The sequence below is a fragment of the Typopeltis vanoorti genome, chromosome 7 (assembly GCF_054136105.1).
Source record: "Typopeltis vanoorti isolate ZY-2024b chromosome 7, IOZ_Tvanoo_1.0, whole genome shotgun sequence".
Taxonomy (NCBI): Eukaryota; Metazoa; Arthropoda; class Arachnida; order Uropygi; family Thelyphonidae; genus Typopeltis; species Typopeltis vanoorti.
The window spans coordinates 33,645,786-33,666,876 of NC_143555.1; the positions used below are offsets into that span (position 1 = coordinate 33,645,786).

The 21,091-nt window shown below is 37.9% G+C and overlaps 1 protein-coding gene across 1 annotated transcript in view; it reads left to right on the forward strand.

The window, feature by feature from the left end:
• LOC150104573 (glutamate dehydrogenase, mitochondrial-like) overlaps positions 1-21,091 on the forward strand; it is a 326,505-nt gene that overhangs the window by 102,556 nt on the left and 202,858 nt on the right. The window contains exon 4 of the mRNA XM_090395204.1: positions 18,275-18,363. Within this exon, the coding sequence (XP_090251330.1) occupies positions 18,275-18,363 (89 nt within the window). The remainder of the gene's footprint in view (positions 1-18,274; positions 18,364-21,091) is intronic.

The following is a 21,091-nucleotide window of genomic DNA, read 5'->3' on the forward strand; positions in this document are numbered from 1 at the left end:
GCTGGCATCCATTCACAAAGGGAAGGAGGAATACTGTAAGATGATAGCTTGCTAATAATGTCATGATGATAGACTAGGCCAGATGCTTTAAAGACATCAAAAACAACAACTTTTTGAGTTTTTCCAAGCTTTTCATTGACCTGCATCCAAAGGTGATGTTTGGCTAGAAGATCTTCTGTATAATGAAAATGGCAGAATCCATATTGGTGATACATAATTGGTGAGTCTCCAAGTAGTGAAGCAGTTGGCTGTTCATGACATATTCCATTATTTTTTAAAGTATTGATATTAGAGGATAATAATTATTATTTTTATCCTCTAATAGGATGATTATAGGATAATAATTTGTTGGTTAACTTGTATTTTCTGTTTTGGAAACAGGCTGGATTAAAGCTTGTTTCAAGCAAGTGGATAGATGCCAGATAAATATGATTTGGGGGGGGCTTTTAACCTGTCTAGCATTTGGAGACCGAGTGGGCAGTTCGGTTTTCACTGATAGCCAGTCAGAGATAGCTGCCCAATGACTATCAGTAATTATAAGCGGCAACCAACGAAAAGGTGAGCAAACAAGTGCTGCTATTTCTGTCTGAAATAATGTGGGTTCTATGGTCAATTTTCTTGAGTTTACGGGATTAAAAAAAAACTAGTTTCTGGAAGAAACAACCTGTTTGCCCATGCCAGAGATCAACTAACTCGGAAACCAGTTGAAGAAAGGCTTAGAAAAAGTTCCTCCAGTTGGGGACTATACTTGAACTTAAAGAATGACAAAATTTTTTATGCTGTAATCAAACTACAATTCTCATTCCTGTCAACTACACAAATTATTTCTGACATTCAAGTTATTAAAGTTTTTTCCCTCTATATACTAAAGATTGGGGAACTTAAGACTTTCCCTTCCATGTTTTCCTGAAAGCATGATGTAAGATTTATAATTGCTTATAATTTATGTATAAGACTGAGTTTTCTTTTAATTTGTGTACTTTGAAATGTTGCTACAATTAAAATCAGACTAATTTTAAAATAAGATTAATCAACAATTTTTCTCATTTTTAAATTATTTAAGTTTTTAGAATGTTTTTTATGGTTCCAAGTTTTCTTTCGTAGTATATTAAATCCTCTATATATTTTGCAGATGTCTTACAGTATATTATTTACTGAAATTTGTGTAAACTTCAATTTTCTGTTGATAATTGTCTGTTCTTCCTTTAGTTAAAGTCAGCCTTGTTTGTCAATTGTTAGCATATCTACATTCTAACCAGTAGTCTGCGAATTCAAATCCTACAGTGGACATGAATGTTTGCAATTGTCCTAAGTGGGATGTGAATTTCGTTGCATAATGTGAGACCACCACCATACTTATTGGAGGCCTGAAGTGGTTGAAATAAATTCCTTATTTGTCATTATGAATAATTATTGAGACACAGTACTGTGTTATTATTATTATTACATGACACCTCCAGGGAATCCGAAGACTCGTCGAGGAAGGGCACCTACTCCACAACTCTCCGGCTCTACCACTCAAATTCACCAACTACTGCCCGCCGCCACCACTAGTATTTTTACAGACAATCACAAATGTCCATGCCCACCACGGGATTCAAAACTGCAGCCTTTTGGCTGGAAAGCGGAATCGCTAACCACTCGGTCAACCAGGCCGGTTAATCATTATTCATCCTGGTGACTCTAAGTTCTCTTGAAGCCACCATATTGATGCCGTGCTTAGTGCAGACATCCACTCAACACAGGATCATTGTGAAGCAGGACTCCAGTCCTCAAACTTTCCACCAATCCCATCCTCCATTCAGCTAGGTTATTCCACAACTCCAGGCATTTAGGAACTTACTTAAATTAAATTAAAATAAAATTTGATCTTTATATTATACTAGGGGGCTCTGGTGCCCAACCCTTCCCGTGTTCCAGACTGGTAGACCAGTTCTCCTTGAATTCTGATTACTCAAATTTCTAAGATGCGAAAGGGTTCCCCCCCCCCCGAGTTCCGGACCGATAGGCTGATTCTCCTTGAATTCTGATGACTCAAATTTCGAAAACTAGAAAGGGATCCCCCCCCCCCCCCGAGTTCTGGACTGGTAGGCCAGTTCTCCTTAAATTCTGATGACTCGAATTTCTAAGACGTGAAAAGGGGGGGGGGGATTCTTCCCCCGGCCACCTACGGCACCCAACCCCCTGAGTTCCGGACTGGTAGGCCGCTTCTCCCCTGAGTTTCAAAGCATTTCAAATAACTTTGAAAAAAACGTGACAGAAAAATATTACACAAAAAGGTGTATCATTTTATATATATAGGGTATATATTGGTGCATACTATAGTGGGGTGAAAATAACTGCTTGGTCAACCATTGACCATAACCTGCTTCTGGTGAAAAAAACAAAAAAATTAAAATTTAAAACTACATTAGCACTTATTTGTTTTTTAAAGTCCTATAAATTAAAGATGCCCAGAGATTATATTCTTGGTTTAATCCTTTATCCAAGTCTAAGCAAAGAAAAAATTTATTTTTTCTTTTTATAATTTTCTTGGCATCTTTAATTTATAATATAACCAAGTGAAGAAACTTTCAAACATTTTTCTCTAATCCAAAGGAATTTAGTAATAAGGTGTGAAACCTTTTGACTACTGTATAGAAATATGACTTTGGCATTACTTTAACCTTGGTATCACTTCTGGGTCTGGTTCCCACTGATGAGACCTCAAAAAGATCAAAACCTGTCTGGGTAGTGGCCATTCCCATAATGCATAGCATTATACATGTCTGTAAGGATATGTGCTTTGAATTATGGGACACTAAGGCAATTAATATGAAGTCATTAGCCTCTATATACAAGTAGCCCAGTCATAATGTTACATTGCATGGAAATTTGTATTTGCATACACTTGAATAAAGGATTAAATCTTAAATATAATAATTTCTTGGCATCTTTAATTTATGATATAACCAAGTGAAAAAAAACTTTCAAAAAAATTATTAAACTCATGTTACTTTAAATTGCTATTAGCCATCTAATAGTTTTTCTTGTGGAATTCACTGTGTGCAATTCTTCTTTTCTTGATGTTATGTTGGACTGTGCCATCCAAATCCTTGGAACTTTCAGACCATCATTTTTCTTGAGATTTGGTTGGTCGATAAACATTTTGCAGGCTTCCTTGAATTTACATTAGTGTCAGATTTTAGTCTAATATAAGGACTGGGCCTTTCCAGTCAGTTTGATGGCATGTTTTTTACTTGATGGGTTGTTTCTGTTCTTTTCATTTTGGAATTGTATACCCTGTTTTGCCTATGAAGAGTGTTACAGGTGTAGAATATTTGGTATACATACCTGGGTGGAGAAGTAAGGGAATCTTTAGAAGAGCTTAGTAATTTTTTTTTATTTTCATTGGTAGTTTAAATGTGGGCTTAATGATGTAACTTTTGTAGTGTATTGTCTATTCTTTCAGATAATTCTTGTATATAGGGGATGGCTATGGACTTACTGTAATCTTTTTTTTTATTTTTGATTGTATTATTGTGAAGCATTCTATGGATTGTTTTCTTGCTATAGCCATTTATAAAAAATGAGTATAGCAAGAAATTTTTATTTTATCTCATCACTGCAAATTGTTAAGGCTCTGTTTCTTAGGGTGTTAATAACACCTCTGTAGGGTGATGGTATGAGTCTCTATGCATTTAGCCTCTGTGTGTGTGTGTGTGTGTGTGTGTGTGTGTGTGTGTGTGTGTGTGTGTGTGTGTGTGTGTGTGTGTGTTGGTTTATGTAGACATTGAAGGATAGACAGCCCAAGGAAAGATGTGTAACAAGTGTATCAAGAAAAGGAAGTGTGTTATTGTTTTCAATTTCAGTGTGAATTAAATGTGTGTGTGTGTGCTGCTTGTTTAGGTGGCTGAGGAAATTGTTTCAAGGTTGGTGTCCATGGGACCAAATGGCAAAATGTTGACAACATATCTTAGCCAGACTTTGGGTTTCAAGGTTGCTGAATCTAGAGCTTATTGCTCAAAATGTTCCACATTAAAGGTTGCTGTGGGAAGGAAAAGTGGAGATCTGTTGGCTGTACCTTCTTTTGCTTTTGTAGGTAGAAACAGTTTTGCCACATGAAATAACTTGACTGTGAAAAACATGGGAAAAGATGGCCATGATGTCAGAAGGAAATTTGTCTTGTAAGAGAAGAACTGTGTTGGTGATTGGGACATTCATGAGATGGGCTGTAACATCAGAATTGATTAATAAATCTTCTTTGTTGACTGTAACATTTTTTAATTTTGTTCATACATACATACATCTTCAAGGCCCACCTTTCCTAATTGTGTTGTGGGGGCAACAGCTGCAAGAGGAACTTCCAATGGTCACGATCCTCTGCCACCAAGCTCGGGTGTTCTGGTGGGATTCCCAAATATGTCCACCCAAGGTTTTGGATATAATCTATCCAGCGAGTCCTTGGCCTCCCACCCTCTGGCTTGGCAAAGAGGACCTGCTGAGGCTGAAGGAGCCTCTCTTGTGGCATTTTGACCAGGTGCCCGTACCAACGTAACTGTGATCTCTCAACACGGAGAAGCAGCGGTTGAGTATTGAGGGTTTCCTGAATTGCAGAGCTTCTGACTCTGTTGAGTCTTGTCAGCCCCACAACCCCTCGAAGGAACCTCATTTAAGCCGCTTGGATTCATGTCCGCATTCTTTCGGTCATTATCCAACTCTCATGACCATAGGTGAGGATGGGGACATAGACTGTATTGAAGACAGCCAGCTTTGCCTTCTGGCTTAACTCCCACTTCAATACTACTGAACGGCCAAGCTCCCGCAATATTGAGCTTGCTAAGCCAATTCGAGTATCTAGCTCTACATCCCATTTTCCATCATTTGTGAATATGGACCCAAGGTATTTAAACTTCTCTACCTGCCTCATTGGGTCTCCACTTACATGTAGAGTACACTGGGATGTTGTCGTGAGACCACAAATGTTTCAGTTTTGGCCACACTAATTTTCATTCCGGCATCTGCACTACAAACCTATCTAGGGTCCGCTGGAGATCATCTGTGGAAGAGCTAAGCAGAACTAGGTCATCTGCAAAAAGCAGACGTCCAATGCTACATCTTCCAATTCTGACACACTCACTGCTTTGGCTGTACCTATCAATGCAGTCCATAAATATTATGAAAAGGAGGGGTGACAGAACACACCCTTTGCAGAGGCCAACAGAGACTGTGAAAGGTTCAGACCTTTGTGCTGTTTACCCTGACACAAAACTCTGGGCATTCATACAGGGACTTGATGGCAGCTAATAGTTGGCCATCCACTCCATGTTCCTGTACTACTTGCCAAAGCTTATCCCGAGGAACCCGGTCATATGCCTTCTCCAAGTCCACAAAACATGTGTAGACATTCTTGGCATATTCCCAAGATTTCTCAAAGACTTGCCTTAAAGTGAAGATTTGGTCAGTTGTGTTTCTACCAGGACGAAAGCCACATTGTTCTTCCTGGAACTTTGACTCAACTATGCTCCTGCAACTATCTTTCCAAGCACTTAGCATACACTTTCCCAGGCAGGCTGAGCAGAGAGATGCCATGATAGTTACTGCAATCCTTCTGGTCTCCCTTCTTGAAGACTGGTATTATTATGCCTGTCTGCCATTGCTTTGGTGCTCGCCCAGATATCCAAGCAGCCTGACACACTTGAGTCAGCCAGAGAACACCATCTCGATTTAAGCCTTTTAGCATTTCGGGCCGAATTTCATTCATCACTAGCAGCCTTGCCCGATTTTAGCGATTTTATTGCTAAATGGACCTCTTCTGCTGTGAGACTAGTCATTGCCCCGATCTGCACCTCTTGGATCTCCACAACTGCTGGGCCACCTGTCGGTTAAGAAGGCTCTCAAAGTATTCCCTCCATCTGTGGAGGATATCCTTCTCGGTTGTTAAAAGTGCACCATCAGAGGCCTTAATTGCCCTTGTTGTGCACTATTTCCTCTGTCGAAGGCGGTGGATGGTCTGCCAGAATACTTTGTTTGCATTTGCATAGAATGAGTCTAATCTTTCTCCAAAGGATTCCCAAGCCTTCTGCTGTGTTGTCTTTACTGTCTCAGCAGCAGCTTTTCGTGCCTCAGCATACCACAAACGAATTTTGTTCATGAAGTCGAATTTTTAATGGTACTCGTGCCATTATAGCATTTATTATACACATGTATTCGCAAGAATATAATAATTTTATTACTGCCAATATTTCAACCAGAAACTAACTGGTCAACATCAGTGCATCAGCATAATCAAGGTTGAAGTTACAACAAAGAATGTTAATCGAATTTACAGAGCTGAGCCATGTGCCAGATGCAGCCTAGTGGGTGGTTACAATAAAATAAGATTACAATTAAGCCTCTAATTTAAAATTAAGTTATTTGACATAAAATTAAATTTAATTATGTAATGAAAGGAAACAGCATTATATCAAATTAAATAAAAATATTAAAAATATTAATAATAATGGGCGTTATGTAATAATAATTAAAATGGGGAGAGGACATTATTGCATACCATTTATGAGGATGAGACTCTCCCTAATCTTGGCAATAGAGAGACAGTCATTCCCATTTAAATTTGGATGGTGTAGCAGTGCTTCAGCAGTCTTTAAATAATTGCTGAAACTTAGGCCTTCATCAGTGTAAAAGGTGAGTATTAGACCATAGGATATCATTGTCATTGTCTACTCCATGCTGAGCACGTCAGAATTTTTGAGGTTTATTGTTATTGGGGTTAATATAAGATTGGTATTCTTGTAGTCGTTTTTCAACAGAATGCTTTGTTTGTCCAAAGTACAAGCAGAGGCTCTCACGCTGAACTTAGTAAACACCAAGGGGGAGAGAGAGGGAGATTTGGTTGTTTATCTTTCATGGATGGTACCCAAAAGGGGATTTTGTTGATATGGAAAAAAAGTAGGAACTAAATTATATCTGTTCATGATTTTATCAATTATCCCAGTGATGCCTGCACTATATGAGATAAAGACTCACCATTATAGGTTCAGGGCTTTTGGCAATGGGCTTGTAAGAGTCCAAGATTCATTTAAATTTCCTTGAAGTGAAACCATTGTATAGTAAGATGCAATGGATGGTGTTGGCAGCAGATAACACATGCTTTGTTGAGCAAAGATTTGAAGATGTCTATTTTTTGAGATGGATGCTGTGCTGAATTCTGCTGTATGTAGTGGCCTTTGACAGTAGATTTATGTTGAATAGAATTATCAAGTGTTCCAGAAAGGGTGGAAAAAGAGGATGCTAATTGTCCGTACTTTTCTTTTTCCTTAGTAAAGTTGATCTGTGGGTGTTGGCTGTTGATTTTGGTTAAAAAGGTTTAACCAAAATCAACAGTTTTTGGTTACATATCAAACTCAAAAGGAAGGTTGGGGTTGTATTGAAGAGAATAGGGATTCTTCAAGATATTCTAAGTAGAAATCACCAAGTGCAAGTGACAAGAGGCTTTCCATGGTAGTTTCTTCAATCCATTTATAGAATTGGTTCCTGCAAATGAAATAGCCTGAGTGCATGACATGACAATGTGGAATGGTTTAACTATCATCTGATAACAGTTGGAGATGTACACTAATAAATAAGGACTGGATATCAAAGCTAATCATGAGCAGTGTTGCCAATTTAGCTCTTTTGGAACTTGATCTAGCTTTTTTTTTCTTCCCTAGCTCCAGAAATTTTAATCTAGCACCTAGCTCCAAATCTAGCTCCTTCAGAACTAGTTTCATCTCTTTTTAGTTGTTTTTATAACTTACTGTTAAAGAAATTGTTTTAAAAGTTTTCCAGATGTTTGCATTTGATAAGGAATTGTATTGTACGTTTGGTGCGAGCATCATACACATTTCAAACGCATGATGATGTCAGTCAGTCAGTCACGTGGCTCAACAGTCTGCCATTTTATCGCCTTAAAGTTGATAGCACTGCTACAAGTTAGTCTTTGCACAGTGTTCTGGTTGGTAGTTACAATAGCGAGTGGGAAGTTTTCAAAGACTGATTGTAATTTATTGCAGTATATAAAGAATTGTATAACCCTTCTTCAAAAATTAGCAAAGAGAAAAATAAAGCTTACAAGGAAAAATTTAGGAGGGAGTAGTTGCAAATATGAATGTTTAGTAAATGGTTGTGTGAAGTTCCTGGTTATGCGACAAAAGGCCACTGTAAGTTTTGCAGATGTGATATAGCTGCTAAATATTGTCAGCTTGTAAAGCATAGTGAAACTAAGAAACATCTTGCTGCAGTTCCATATAAGACTGTTCCTATTACAAATATGCTTGTGAAAAAGTCTGATGAGACTGCGAACTTTGAAGGTAGGTTAGCATTATTTCTTTGTTGTCACTCATCATTCAACAGTTGCGATCATCTAGTAGATCTTTGCAAAAATATCATCCCAGAATTATGCCAAAGGTAAAAATGCACCAAACGTGCTCTGCAATTGTAAAGAATATTCTAAGTGAGCATTTTGAAGAAGATCTTGCGGACATTGAAGATGAAAATTTCAGCTTGCTGAAATACGAATCGATGATATCACAGTGAATAAGATTTTAGGAATGGCCATCATTTATTATAGCAAGAAATTCAACAAAATGCATACATTTCTGAGCATGGTGGTTCTAGAAAAGTGTGACGCTAGTGGTATTGTGGCTGCACTGAAAAAAAGCGCTCTTGACAAGAAACTGGACATTAAACATCTCAATGCAGTTGGTACAGACAATGCCAGTGTTATGATTGTTGTCAATAATGGCATTTATGAACAACTGAAGGCATATATTCCCTCCTTAATTTTAATTAGATGTGTATGCCATTCATCACAACTGGCAATGTCTCACACTTGTGCAGAATCTCTCCCAAGAAAATTATAATTTTTAGTTGCCGAAACATATAAGTGGTTTTCACATTCTTCTCCAAGACAAGCAGCATACAAAGAACTGTATCAAATTATCAACGAAAATGATGCTCCTCTGAAAATTGTAAGCAATTGTGCAACAAGGTGACTCTCCATTGAACCTGCAGGAGACAGAATTCTCAGCCAGTGGTTGGGATTAAAACTCACTTCGAAGTCGTGAGTGTGACTGAGAAATGTTACAAAGCTCAAATTTTGTGGGAGATGTAAAAGATGAAAGGAATCTGTTGTACCTTTTATTTTTGCATCCTGTTCAAGTTCAGCAAGTTAACAAAATTTCTGAATCTGACAGTGCGGATAAGATGAGATTATTTGAAGACCTTTCTTGTTTGATTTGCTCTATTGCTAATATGTTAGTGCTACCATCATCCACAGTCGACTCTCTAGAGTCAGAGATTGATGACCATTTGGATCCCAATCCAAATCTTGGTTACAGATTTGAAAGAAAAATTTCAGAGTTGATGATACAAAAGAAAATAACGCAAAATGATGAGCGAAATCTTAGAAATAGATCAAGACAGTTTCTTCTTGGTCTCTTCAAACAGCTTAAGCAAAGGTTGCCTGAAAACTTGAATATTTTAAGAATGATGTCTTCTTTTTCTGTTGACAATACCCTAAAACCTATAAAAGAACTTATTACATCTTAGAAATAATGCTGAAAACAGAAAAAGATGTTGCTGCTGCTGAATATCAGTAGAATACTATCCATTTAAATAAATTGACAAATATAGAAAACACTGAGCTATTCTGGACTGAAGTATGAGAATATAAAGATGCATCTGGAATGAATCCATTTAAAGAAATTGCTCAATGTGCAATAAATTTATTAATACTGCCAAATTCTAATACGAAAATTGAACAAATTTTTAGTTCCATGAATGTAGTTAAAACTAAATTAAGAAACAAGATGGAATTGCCAATGCTAACAGCTATTTTGTCAGTCAAGTATGGCCTCGGCATAACAACAAGTGCTGTACAGACTATCATTTACCAGCATCTACACTGAGTAATATTGGAACAATGGCCACATATAATAAAGCTGAAAATATAAGTGAAAACGTGGGTGAATTAAGCACAGAAGACCACATGGAAGATGTATTTAGCCACTTATATTCAAGTATCACTTCAACTTGAATAAAGTAAGTAACTTAAAAGTATCAGCTACTACTTTTAAAATTTTAGCTTCAAATTTTTATTTTTAACTCCTTTTTAGCTCTTTTTTTTTTTTTTTTTTTTTTTTTTTTTTTTTTTTTTTTTTTTTTTAAGATTTAGCTGTTTTCAGTAATTTTCATTTGGCAACACTAATCATGAGGTCTGTAGGTTGAAGAGTTAAGTTTTTTCTTTTGTCAAAAAATTCTGATGCATTCTTTATGGAAAGTTTGTGTGTATGGAGCTTAAAAGATGAGTTAGGAATTTGGCTAAGCAATAGGCGGAGGAGTCTATGCAGTCCACTATAGGTCCAAGTGGAACTCCTTCCTTATGTATTTGTGGAAAGGCCACAAAAACATGGACTCCTGACAAAATGGGTCTTCAATTTTTTGATAGTGTCCTCATCCCAACTAATATCTCGTCCCATTTTATCCTGTGGTAGCACACTCGACAGGATAAAAGGCAAAAGGCTTCACTAAGCGAATTGTATTGCAATTTAATTTGTATGAAATTTGTAAGTTTTTTTTTGTAATATAATTCAGTAGTATGCTGGCAATAAATTTGACAACATTTGGCTGTAGTCATGAAAATTTTTTCATATACAGATAAAATGTAGTTTGTCTTTAGCTTTTGGACACAGTGTTCTATGTTCTTTCCAGTCTTCCCATGATTTTTGTTTAGCTATTTTTGCACAATACTTTGCTTTCTTACATTTTTCTCTGTACTTGCTAAGAGCACACTGACTTACTTGCCAGGAACTTGAGATATAATTTCTTCTTTTGCTTGACTGCCTCTTTAATTTTCTGAATTCACCATGGAGGCCTAATTTTTCTATCCTTACAGACAACCTCACCACATGCTTCTCTGTTTGAAACAATCAATGTTTTCTTCAAGTTTTGCTATTGAATCTCCAAGGTTTGGTTTTTGTTTCATCGATGTGTATTTGAGTCTATAGTTCACCTCTGAAAGCTACTCAACTTTCATTTGTTTCAAAATTTCTTGCACACTGTTCTTTTCAATATGAAATTCAGTTTTATCCTGCTCAAAACTAAATAGTGATCACTTCCTATTTCAAATCCTCTGTACAAGTTACTACCAAAAAGAAAGCTGACTGTATGAGATACTTGGCAACAGATCGATTTACGGTCTCACTCCTGGGTGTCAGTGGCATAGATATCGTTGAAACAGCCTGCCACGTGGTATTGAGCTGTGTGCACTGGAACTCGTGTAGCTTGTGTAATTCTTATTATGTGTTTTTGCTGTTTTGTGATTTTGCAATAAACATGAAATTAGAACAAAGGGAAAATGTAAAATGTAAAAGACTCTTGAATTACTTCATAAGGCATGTGAAAATGAAGCCATGTGCCGAACTCAGTGTTTTGAGTTGCACTCACATTTTAAGAAGGGCAGAATCACCTTGAAGGACAACGAGAAGCTGGGAGAACTGTCCACCAGCATAACCCACGAAAATGTCAAAAATATTTGACAGATCAACCATTCAGATTGATACATCACCATCCAGTTGCTAACTGGATGGTGATGGCATTTCATATGGAGTTGGCATTTCATATAGAACAGCTCAAATGATCATTACGAGAGATTTGAACATGCATTGCATCACTGCCTAGTTCTCCCCAAGTCTTGTCTTCTGACCAGAAGGAGCACCATGTGAACGTCTGTCTAGATCTTCATTAAAAGGTCATGACCCAACCTTCATCTCAAGGATCATCACAGGGGATGAGACTTGAGTTTGCGGACAACCTGTAGCCAAAATAGCAATTATCAGAGTGGAAGAGTTCACAAGGCAAGGCAAGGCAAGTGAGGAGTGCAACACAGAGCATGTTGATCGTCTTTTTTGATATTAAGGGCATTGGGCACCAAGAATTTGTCCCACCCAGTCAGATGGTCAATGCAGAATTCTTCTGCAATGTTTTAAGGCAGTTGAAAAGACATTCATCACAAAAGACGGGAGATGTGGAATAGCCGCAAAACTGGCTACTCCACCACAATGCCTTAACAATATGAGAGCTTTTGGTGTCTATTTAGTCCCTTGAAATTTTTTTTTTTTTTGTTTCCAAAAATGAAATTGAAGCTGAAAGGGGTGGCGTTTCGACGATGTCGAAACGCCACCGTTCATGCATGTTTCGACCACGTCGAAACATGCATGAACTCAGAAGGAGATGAGACCCTACTCTGAATAGGGGTTGAGTCAAAATTTAAATTGGGTAAGTTGTAAAGATTTTATTAGCATAGACCAGTGTCTTATTGTTAGTGCCTTGTTTATTCTTATTTCTGAACCAGTGGGAAAATGTCACTACCAACAATAACTTAGTGAATGAGACTTTCTCATTTCCTGCATCTTTTCTCCATGTGAATTCATGCACATTTTTATGTTTGAATGTCATTTTTTAAATTAATTAATTTAATTTTTAAATTCTAGAATGACATATTATTTTCAGTTTACTAAGTCAGTTTTTATGTTATATATTTTTTAATTAGTGTAGTTTGAAATAATAGAGCATTTTTAGCAATATATGCATCTTGAATCCAACTTCTATGCGTAGTTTGCAGGATAGAAATTTAATACCACTTTCATTTGATGGGACATCTATCACAGCCAATAGACATACATGTTTATATTGATGCAATATATCAGATTGTTTCAGGAACAACAAATTCGTCAATTGTATAATTTTTACAGTATACAAGTTTGTAAACAACCCTTAAATCAGGTTATGGATTTGAACCCAGCTCCACTGTGATGCAGATGTTTGTGAACATCTTTAGCTGTTAGACAATTTTTTTACTGAGTATGAAACTGCTTTGTTTATTTAAGTTGTGAAGTGTCTTGAAAAAAGAAAAAAAGAAGCTCCACATTTATAGAAATGGGATTCCAGGTTTAGTCCATAACCTACATATGGTACTAGTGCCTACACTGTAGATTAGCTTATCAAACTTTGAAGGTGGAATTGACATAAACTTGCTTTCCTTGTCAAGGCAGTAACTGAACAAAGCAGTGATGACCTTGAAAGTGGCTAACAAGTATAATGAATTACTATAATGTATTGGGAATGATAAGGTGTGAATGAGTTTGATATATTCCTGGTCACCTTCAACCAGAAGCATACAGTATGCAGCAATGAATTCATTAATTCCGTAGAAGAATTTTAAATAATGATTTCTTCTCTCTGTGACAATGTTGAAGAAAATTAGGAAAATTTTAAATCTTGCATTCTTTACTTCATTGAAAGCAGTAATCATTGAAAAATCAAAGAAAAATGAAAACTATCTTTTCTTTATGTAGTGTGACACACAAAAATGTATTTATTTACAGTTTTGTATTCATTCTTCCTTTCTCAATTAATCAGAAATTGGAATATTGTCAAGAATACAAAAAACTGAAAGTTTTATTGATTATATTTTAATATATCCATAATACATGGTTCTTTCATAGCTCAGTCAGTATAGACAAAATTTTGGTCAGAAAGACCTGGGTTCGATTCCCATCCATGATGCGAGGAACCATTATCAGGTCTTTTTTGACTAAAGATAAGTTAGCCGGTCTCATATGTAGGTGGAGGTTTTTTTTTTTTGCCCAGAAACTCGGGTTTTTCATCCCTCAAAACAGACAAACTGTCTCCGTTAACGAACACACACACACACACACACACACACACACATAATCTGCAGTCATAAAACAATTATTGGGCAAGGAAGGTAATGGAAAACCACCTTGTTGCATAATCACTTCCCTGGTTAAGTAGCATGCTGCTGCCCTACCAACCATTAGGTCGATAAGGACTACACACTACCATAATACAAAATGGCATTCATTAATTATTAAGATTATTGCTTCTCTGATGAAACTGATGATGAATTTGATGAAACTTTCAGTTGTTCGTTCAGATAATTGTCATCATCCTCATCAAATTTCTGATATATTTGCTTAGGGTTATACTATGATAATACTGTTATTATTATTATTCAGGCCTCCATGGAGTCAAAAGACTCATCATGGGAGGTCCTTCCTAAGAAACACAAAGTCTATCAAGACTCATCGAGGGGAGGTCCACCCCTAAGAAACACAAAGTCTATCATACTACTCTTTAAACTCATTGACCGTTCTCACTCCATCAGGCAATGCATTCCATGGTTCAACCACCCTCCATGCAAAGAAACCACTCCTCGCCCTCTTGCTCACAGTTTCCTTTCGTAACTTACAGGGATGTCCTCTTGTCATCACTCCTTCCTGCTGTTCAACCAAGCAAAAGAACTCCCCAGTGTCACCCCTGTAACCACCTCTCAACAGTTTAAAAGTCTCAATCATATCACCTCTCTTTCTATCCACCAAACTCTACAGTCTACATTCCCTCAGCTGATCCTCATAACTATCATTGTACAGTCCTAAAACCATCTTTGTTATCTGCCTTTGTACCCTTTCCACAGTTAATTTATCCCCTTCAAATCCTGGGGACCAAATCTGAGAACAATAGTACAAATGTGGTCTGATCAGGGGCCAAGTTATCATACAAAGGAATGATAACTGTTTTATCTCTGCAGATCAGCGACCTTCTCATTATTGCAGCAATCCTCTGTGTTACCTTCACCACCTTTGCAATATGTCCCCTAAATTTCTGGTTTCTATCAATCATCAACCCCAGATCTCTTGTCTCCCCTACTTTCTCCAGTATAACTCCTCCCATCGAGTATGAAGTGTCCCATTGATGTTTCCCAAACCTCAAGACCTTACATTTTGCTGCATTAAACCGAGACCCCCATTCATTTGCCCATCTATCTAGCTTATTCAAATCCTCTTGCAGGGCTACCGCATCTGCACTATTACTAATAATACTTCCCAGCTTCGCATCATCCGCAAACAACTGAATATCCCCTTGCAATCCATTGACAGTGTCATTGATATAAAGGTTAAACAATATAGGTCGCAGTACTGAACCCTGTGGGACCCCAGCATACGCAACTCTTTGATACCTATCGGACAGCCAATCTTGAATCCAGGTGCAATCTGACATCCAGACCCATGTGCTGCAACTTAAAAATCAGCTTATCATGTGGCACTCTGTCAAATGCCTTCGCTAAGCCTAAGAAAATGGCACTATATGCCTTTCCCTCATCTAATGCTCTTGTAACTTTATCATAAAAGGCTAACATATTGCTAAAACAAGAGCACCCCTTCACAAGTCCATGTTGACTCTCACAGATAACATTACCCTTATCTGCCCAATCCTGTATACTGTCCTTCACTACTTTCTCCAAGATCTTACTAACTACCAATGACACACAAACTGGCCTATAATTAGACACTTCCAGTCTGCTACCGTCCTTATATAATGGCACTATCGTACCTTCCTTCCATTCCATGGGCACTTTTCTCGCAGCCAGACTTTCATTGAAAAGCCAGGTCAAAGGCACTGTCAGTTCCCTAGCACATTCTCTCAAAACTCGTGGTGAAATACCATCCAGTCCCACAGCTTTACTGACATCCAGGGTACTCAGTATTTGAAACACACTCTCCTCTTGTACCTCTAAACCTTGAACCTGCCCTATCCCTCTAGCATTAAAACTGACTCCTCCAGGATGAAATACTCCAATAAAGTGTTCATTGAACGATTCCACTATGTCCTCTGCATCATTCATTCTATTCCCATTTTTATCCCACAATATCATTGTTCCACAGTCATTTCTGCTCCCACTGGCCACATATCTAAAAAAATTCCCCTGGATTTTCTTTGGATCTTAGGGCCAATCTCCTCTCATATTCCAGTTTCGCCTTCCTTACCATACTAGTCACTCTTCTGGCCCGTGTCTTATACTCTTCATGCATCTTCTCTTCACCTGTCTCCTTATATCTCTTCCAAAGCCTCTTTTTCGCATGCAATTCCTGTTTAATATTGTTTGTCATCTACTTTACTCCAAATTGTGTCCTCTTGTTTGCTCGTGGTATACAACTTACCATTGCTGCTAACAAATATTCTTTCATAATTTCCCACGCCCTAATGATATCCCAGCCTTCCAATTCCTCCCTCCATGGAACTTCCCCCAGTTGACATCTTAGACTATTATAATCACCTGCCTTATAATTCACATATGTTCCCATCTCTTTGATACTCCTGCATGTCTATTCATTTTCCAAGTCAAAACCATATGGTCACTCTCTCCAACTAGTGGGAGAGATGTCATCTCAGTTATTATCAACTCTTCTGATGCTATAACCAAATCCAAAACTCTTTAACCTCTTGTTCCCTCTGTTACATGTTGCCTAAGACATTTGTCCCTCAAGAATTCTAGAAATTCCATTTCCTTATTGCTACATGCATCTTCCTCTCCCCAATTTATACTAGTGTAGTTAAAATCTCCCATAATAATCATTCTTCTTGCACTTGTCAGACTCAACTGTCTGAACATTTCCTGGTCCCCACCCTCTGTGCTCCTGGGTCTGTAGCAACACCCCACTAAATATCCTGTTTTGCTCACCTCTACCTCACACCATATGCTTTCAAAATCATTAGTGTCACTGCCTTCCAAAGTCTCCACTCTTAGAGGACATAGATCATCACTTATCATAAGCAGTACTCCACCACCACGCTTTCCCTTTCTATCTTGCTGAAAAATGCTGTACCCAGTGACTTCTAATCCTGTTATTATATCCTCTTCTGTCAACCACGTCTCAGTGATCCCAATAATTTTCGGCCAGGCTGATGCGATCTGCGCCACCAATTCCTCTTTCATGTTCCGGATACTACTGGCATTAGTATAAAGCATATAAATGTCGTTGTTTCTATACCCAGCATTATCCCCTCTAGACTCCACTGGGCCCAGTGTTACCTGATGTCCCCCTTCTCTCAAGTACCTATTCCCACAAGAGGCCACCCCTGCTACCATCCTTCCTGGGACACACTGACTTGTTCAGAACAGCAATCTCTCCAGATGCCTACGTCCATCCTCATTCAAATGTAAGCAGTCTCTCGCATACAATTCCTCTCTGTCCTCAAACGCACTCCAGGCATCCACATATTCCAGTCCTCTCTTGTCATACATTCTAGCTATTATGTCATTCAATATTACTGCTCTTCTGCTCAGCTCATCATTATCATACCTAGGCAACACACACACACACTATCTTTCCTCTCTGTGTCTTCTTTCGTACCACCTCAAGCAAGAATCTCATATCTCTTGCTGCCCTATTTACACCACCACTCAAGTCATTTGTTCCCACCATCACAATCATCTCATCCACCCTTTCACCTCTCTTAACTGCCAAAGCCACACTTTCTATCGTTCCTCCTGGCAAACACTCCTCATGCATCCTATCTTGAACACCACAGATCATTGAGTCCCCATACATTATACCTCTCACCATTCCCTCTCTCCTACTGTTTCCATTTTCTCTTCTTCTAGTACTCCCATACCTCTCTCTTATTCGTCTCTCCTACTGTTTCCATTCTCTCCTCTTCTAGCACTCCCATGCCTCTCTCTCGTTCCATCTCTCCTACTGTTTGCATTCTCTCCTCTTCAAGCACTCCCATACCTCTCTCTCTCCTACTGTTTCCATTCTCTCCTCTTCTAATATGTGTAGTATATACTAAATGATTAAATTATAACTAACTTCCTATCAACAGTTTTGTGTGTGTGTGTGTGCTTGTGCACATGTGTATTTACACATAGATTTGTGCATATATATATATATATATATATATATATATATCCCATCTATTCTTGTCCTTTGAAGATGGATTGAGTTCCCTAGTTAGGTGTTTTTAGGTAATTTAATGTAACCATCTTTCCATTCCTCTGCTGCATTTCTCTAAAACTTACCTTTAGGTAAGTATTTGTCTGTAGATACATGGGGCTGGTTTGCCTGTTTGCAGGATGAAAAATCTGTTTTTCCACTGTATGAGACCAGCTAACTCACCTTCAGTTGAAAACCCTTAATAAAGGTTCTTCATGTCCTAGTCAAGATTCAAACCCAGGTCTTTCCAGCTTGAATGGCTTTGTACCATCTGAGCTATGGAGGCTCCACATATGTATAAAAAACATGAATGGGACAAGTGAATATTTTTGATTATTCAGCATAGAGATACAAAGTTCTTTGTATCTGTGAAATGTAAAACGGCCTTTTCACAACCATAAATTGAAATTACAGATAATTGATGAATCTGAAAGTTTATGACTCTTTCTTTTCAGGTCATACAGATCTTAATTCTCATGCTTGTGTAACAGGAAAACCCATCAACCAGGGTGGTATTCATGGCAGAATTTCAGCAACAGGCAGAGTAAGTCAATATCCATTTGTTAATTTTTTGAAACTTTTTTTTTCTTTTTCCCTACATGAAAATGTACACAAGATTTCAAGCTATAAGAATGATAGTTTTAATTGATCCCTTAAATTAATCTGAATAGCATATAGATAATGACCAGCATCTGCTCATGTTCATGATCATAGGGAATTAGAGGAATGGGGGTAGTGGTGGTGTCAGTTGACTGGACCAGTATCTATGAAAATACCTCTAAAGACAATGCAAAGATACTGTATTGGGTTGGCAAATAAGTTCGTTCAGTTTATGCATTAGTACAAGTTTACGCCGCTTCGCCTGTCGTAATTGTTGCGCTACCATGCAACGCTATTGCGCAGTTGAAAGGCGACATTTCACATAACCTTTCAGTGAATTTTTGTTCAGCCTACTTCAGTTGTGTGTGTGTAACATATTTTTAGAAATGGAAGGAAATAATGTACATTACCGACATATTTTGCTTTTTTTTATTTCAAAAAAGTCAAATGTGCTGCAGAGGCCCATAAAAAATATGCAGCGTGTATGGGGATGGTGGCTTAACAGAATGCGTATACCAAAAGTGGTTTGCCAAATGCCGTTCTGGAGATTTCAACTTCAGTGATGCGCCTTGCACTGGTCGCCCTACCGAGGTTGATTTGAGTGTTGTGAAGGATATCATTGACAAAAATCCATTGCAGACAGTGCAGGATATTGCTGCAGTACTGAGCATATCCCATACAAGCATTGGAAACCATTTGCACAAGCTGGGATATGTTTCAAAACGCAATGTTTGGGTGCTGCATGAATTGACTGAGGCCAATATGACTGCTCGCATATCCATCTGTGATTCGCTGTGACATCGCCAAGAAAACGATCCATTTTTGAACCAGATGATTATGGGAGACGAAAATTGGGTCGTGTATGATAAAAAGTGGTACGTAAAAGATCATGGGGGCACACAAGCGAACCGCCGCAAACAACCTCGAAAGTGGAATTGCACCCAAAGAAGATCATGCTCTCTGTGCGGTGGGATTATAAAGGCGTTGTCCACTACGAGATGTTACCGTCAGGCAGAATGATTGATTCAGCTGTCCATTGCTCACAGTTAACGCAACTGGCCTGTGCAATTAGCACAAAATGTCCTGAATTGGCAAATCAGAAAGGAGTTGTCTTTCACCATGACAACGCCAGACCCCACACATCATTAACAACCTACAGTAAATTATTACGTCTTGACTGGGATGTTTTGCCGCATCCTCCATATTCACTGGACCTGGCACCTTCCAATTACCACTTATTCTGATTGTTGCAGAATTCTCTGAACAGGAAAACCTTCACTAATGAGGAGGCTGTCAAAAGATCAGTTTTTCACCAGTTAACCTTAGGAGTTTTATGAACGTGGCATAATGAAGTTGGTGGACAGATGGCAAGAGGTCATTGATAAAGAGGGTCAGTATATAACTGACAAATATGTATTATCATCACCATCTTCAAATTACTGCCATGTACCCTCAAGGGGTGTACAGGATATGATAGTACTACATGAAAAATTTACATCATGACAAGACTTGTCAAGACTCCAACATATCAGATCTTATATTTCTATCATCTAAGGCACTTTGTACCGTATAAATCCACCTATATCTTGGTCTTCCTCTGGTTCGTTTTCCTGCCAACCTGGCAGAGAACACTTGTTTTGCTAATCTTTCCTCCCCCATTCTATTTAAATGACCATATCACCTGAGATTAGCTCTGCTAATGCATTCCTGGATGCTGACAATGTCAAGTTCTTTCCTAATATCCTCGTTTTTAATATGATATTGCCATTGATGCCATCTGTTCATGATTCTAATCTTTCTCAGGACTCTCATATCTGCGATCTCTGGTCTTTGGTCAAGTGTTTTACTTCTGACCCAGCTCAGATCCATAAGTTAAAACTGGTTTGAACACTGTCTTTTATAAGCTAATTTAGTGTTTTGACTAATTTCTCTCTTATTCCATATGAATTTATTCAATTGACTTCCTACCATACCAGCTTTGTTGATTCTGTTGTCAATTTCCATATTTATACTATCTTCACTAAAAATCGTGCCTAAGGCTGAAATGTTTTACTTGTTCCACAGGTTCTCCATTCACAACGAAGTTGACATTTTCAACGATTCTGCCTATTTTCATGGTCTTTGTCTTTTTATTTCTGACCTTCATACCATATCTATTACAACAGTTATTCAATTTAGTCAGGGAATCTTGCAGACTTGTAGCAGATTTATTTAGAAGTATAACATCATCCGCATAAAGCAAAGAGCCGACATTAACATATCCAATTTTGATATCAGATTTAGTACCTCTTTCCTTCATGTGATCCAGATTTAACATTAAACTATCTTCCTGTACTTCCATCAATTCTAACTGCTGACTTACAACTTGAATGAAGACTAAGTATTGCTTGATATAATGCCCCATTGACACCATATAACTGTAGCATATCGAATGGCTTCTCTCTTGGCACCTTGTCATATACCTTTTCCAGATCGACAAAGCTTAAATACAGATCTTTGTTATATTCCCATGATTTTTCAACTATTTGTCGTAAAGTGAAGATCTAATCCTGACAGCCTCTATTTGGCCCGAATCCATCTTGTTCTTCACCAAGCTTTTCTTCCACAATTCTTCTCAACTGTTTCTCAAGTATACTTGCATAAATCTTATCAGGAACATTCAGTAGGGATAT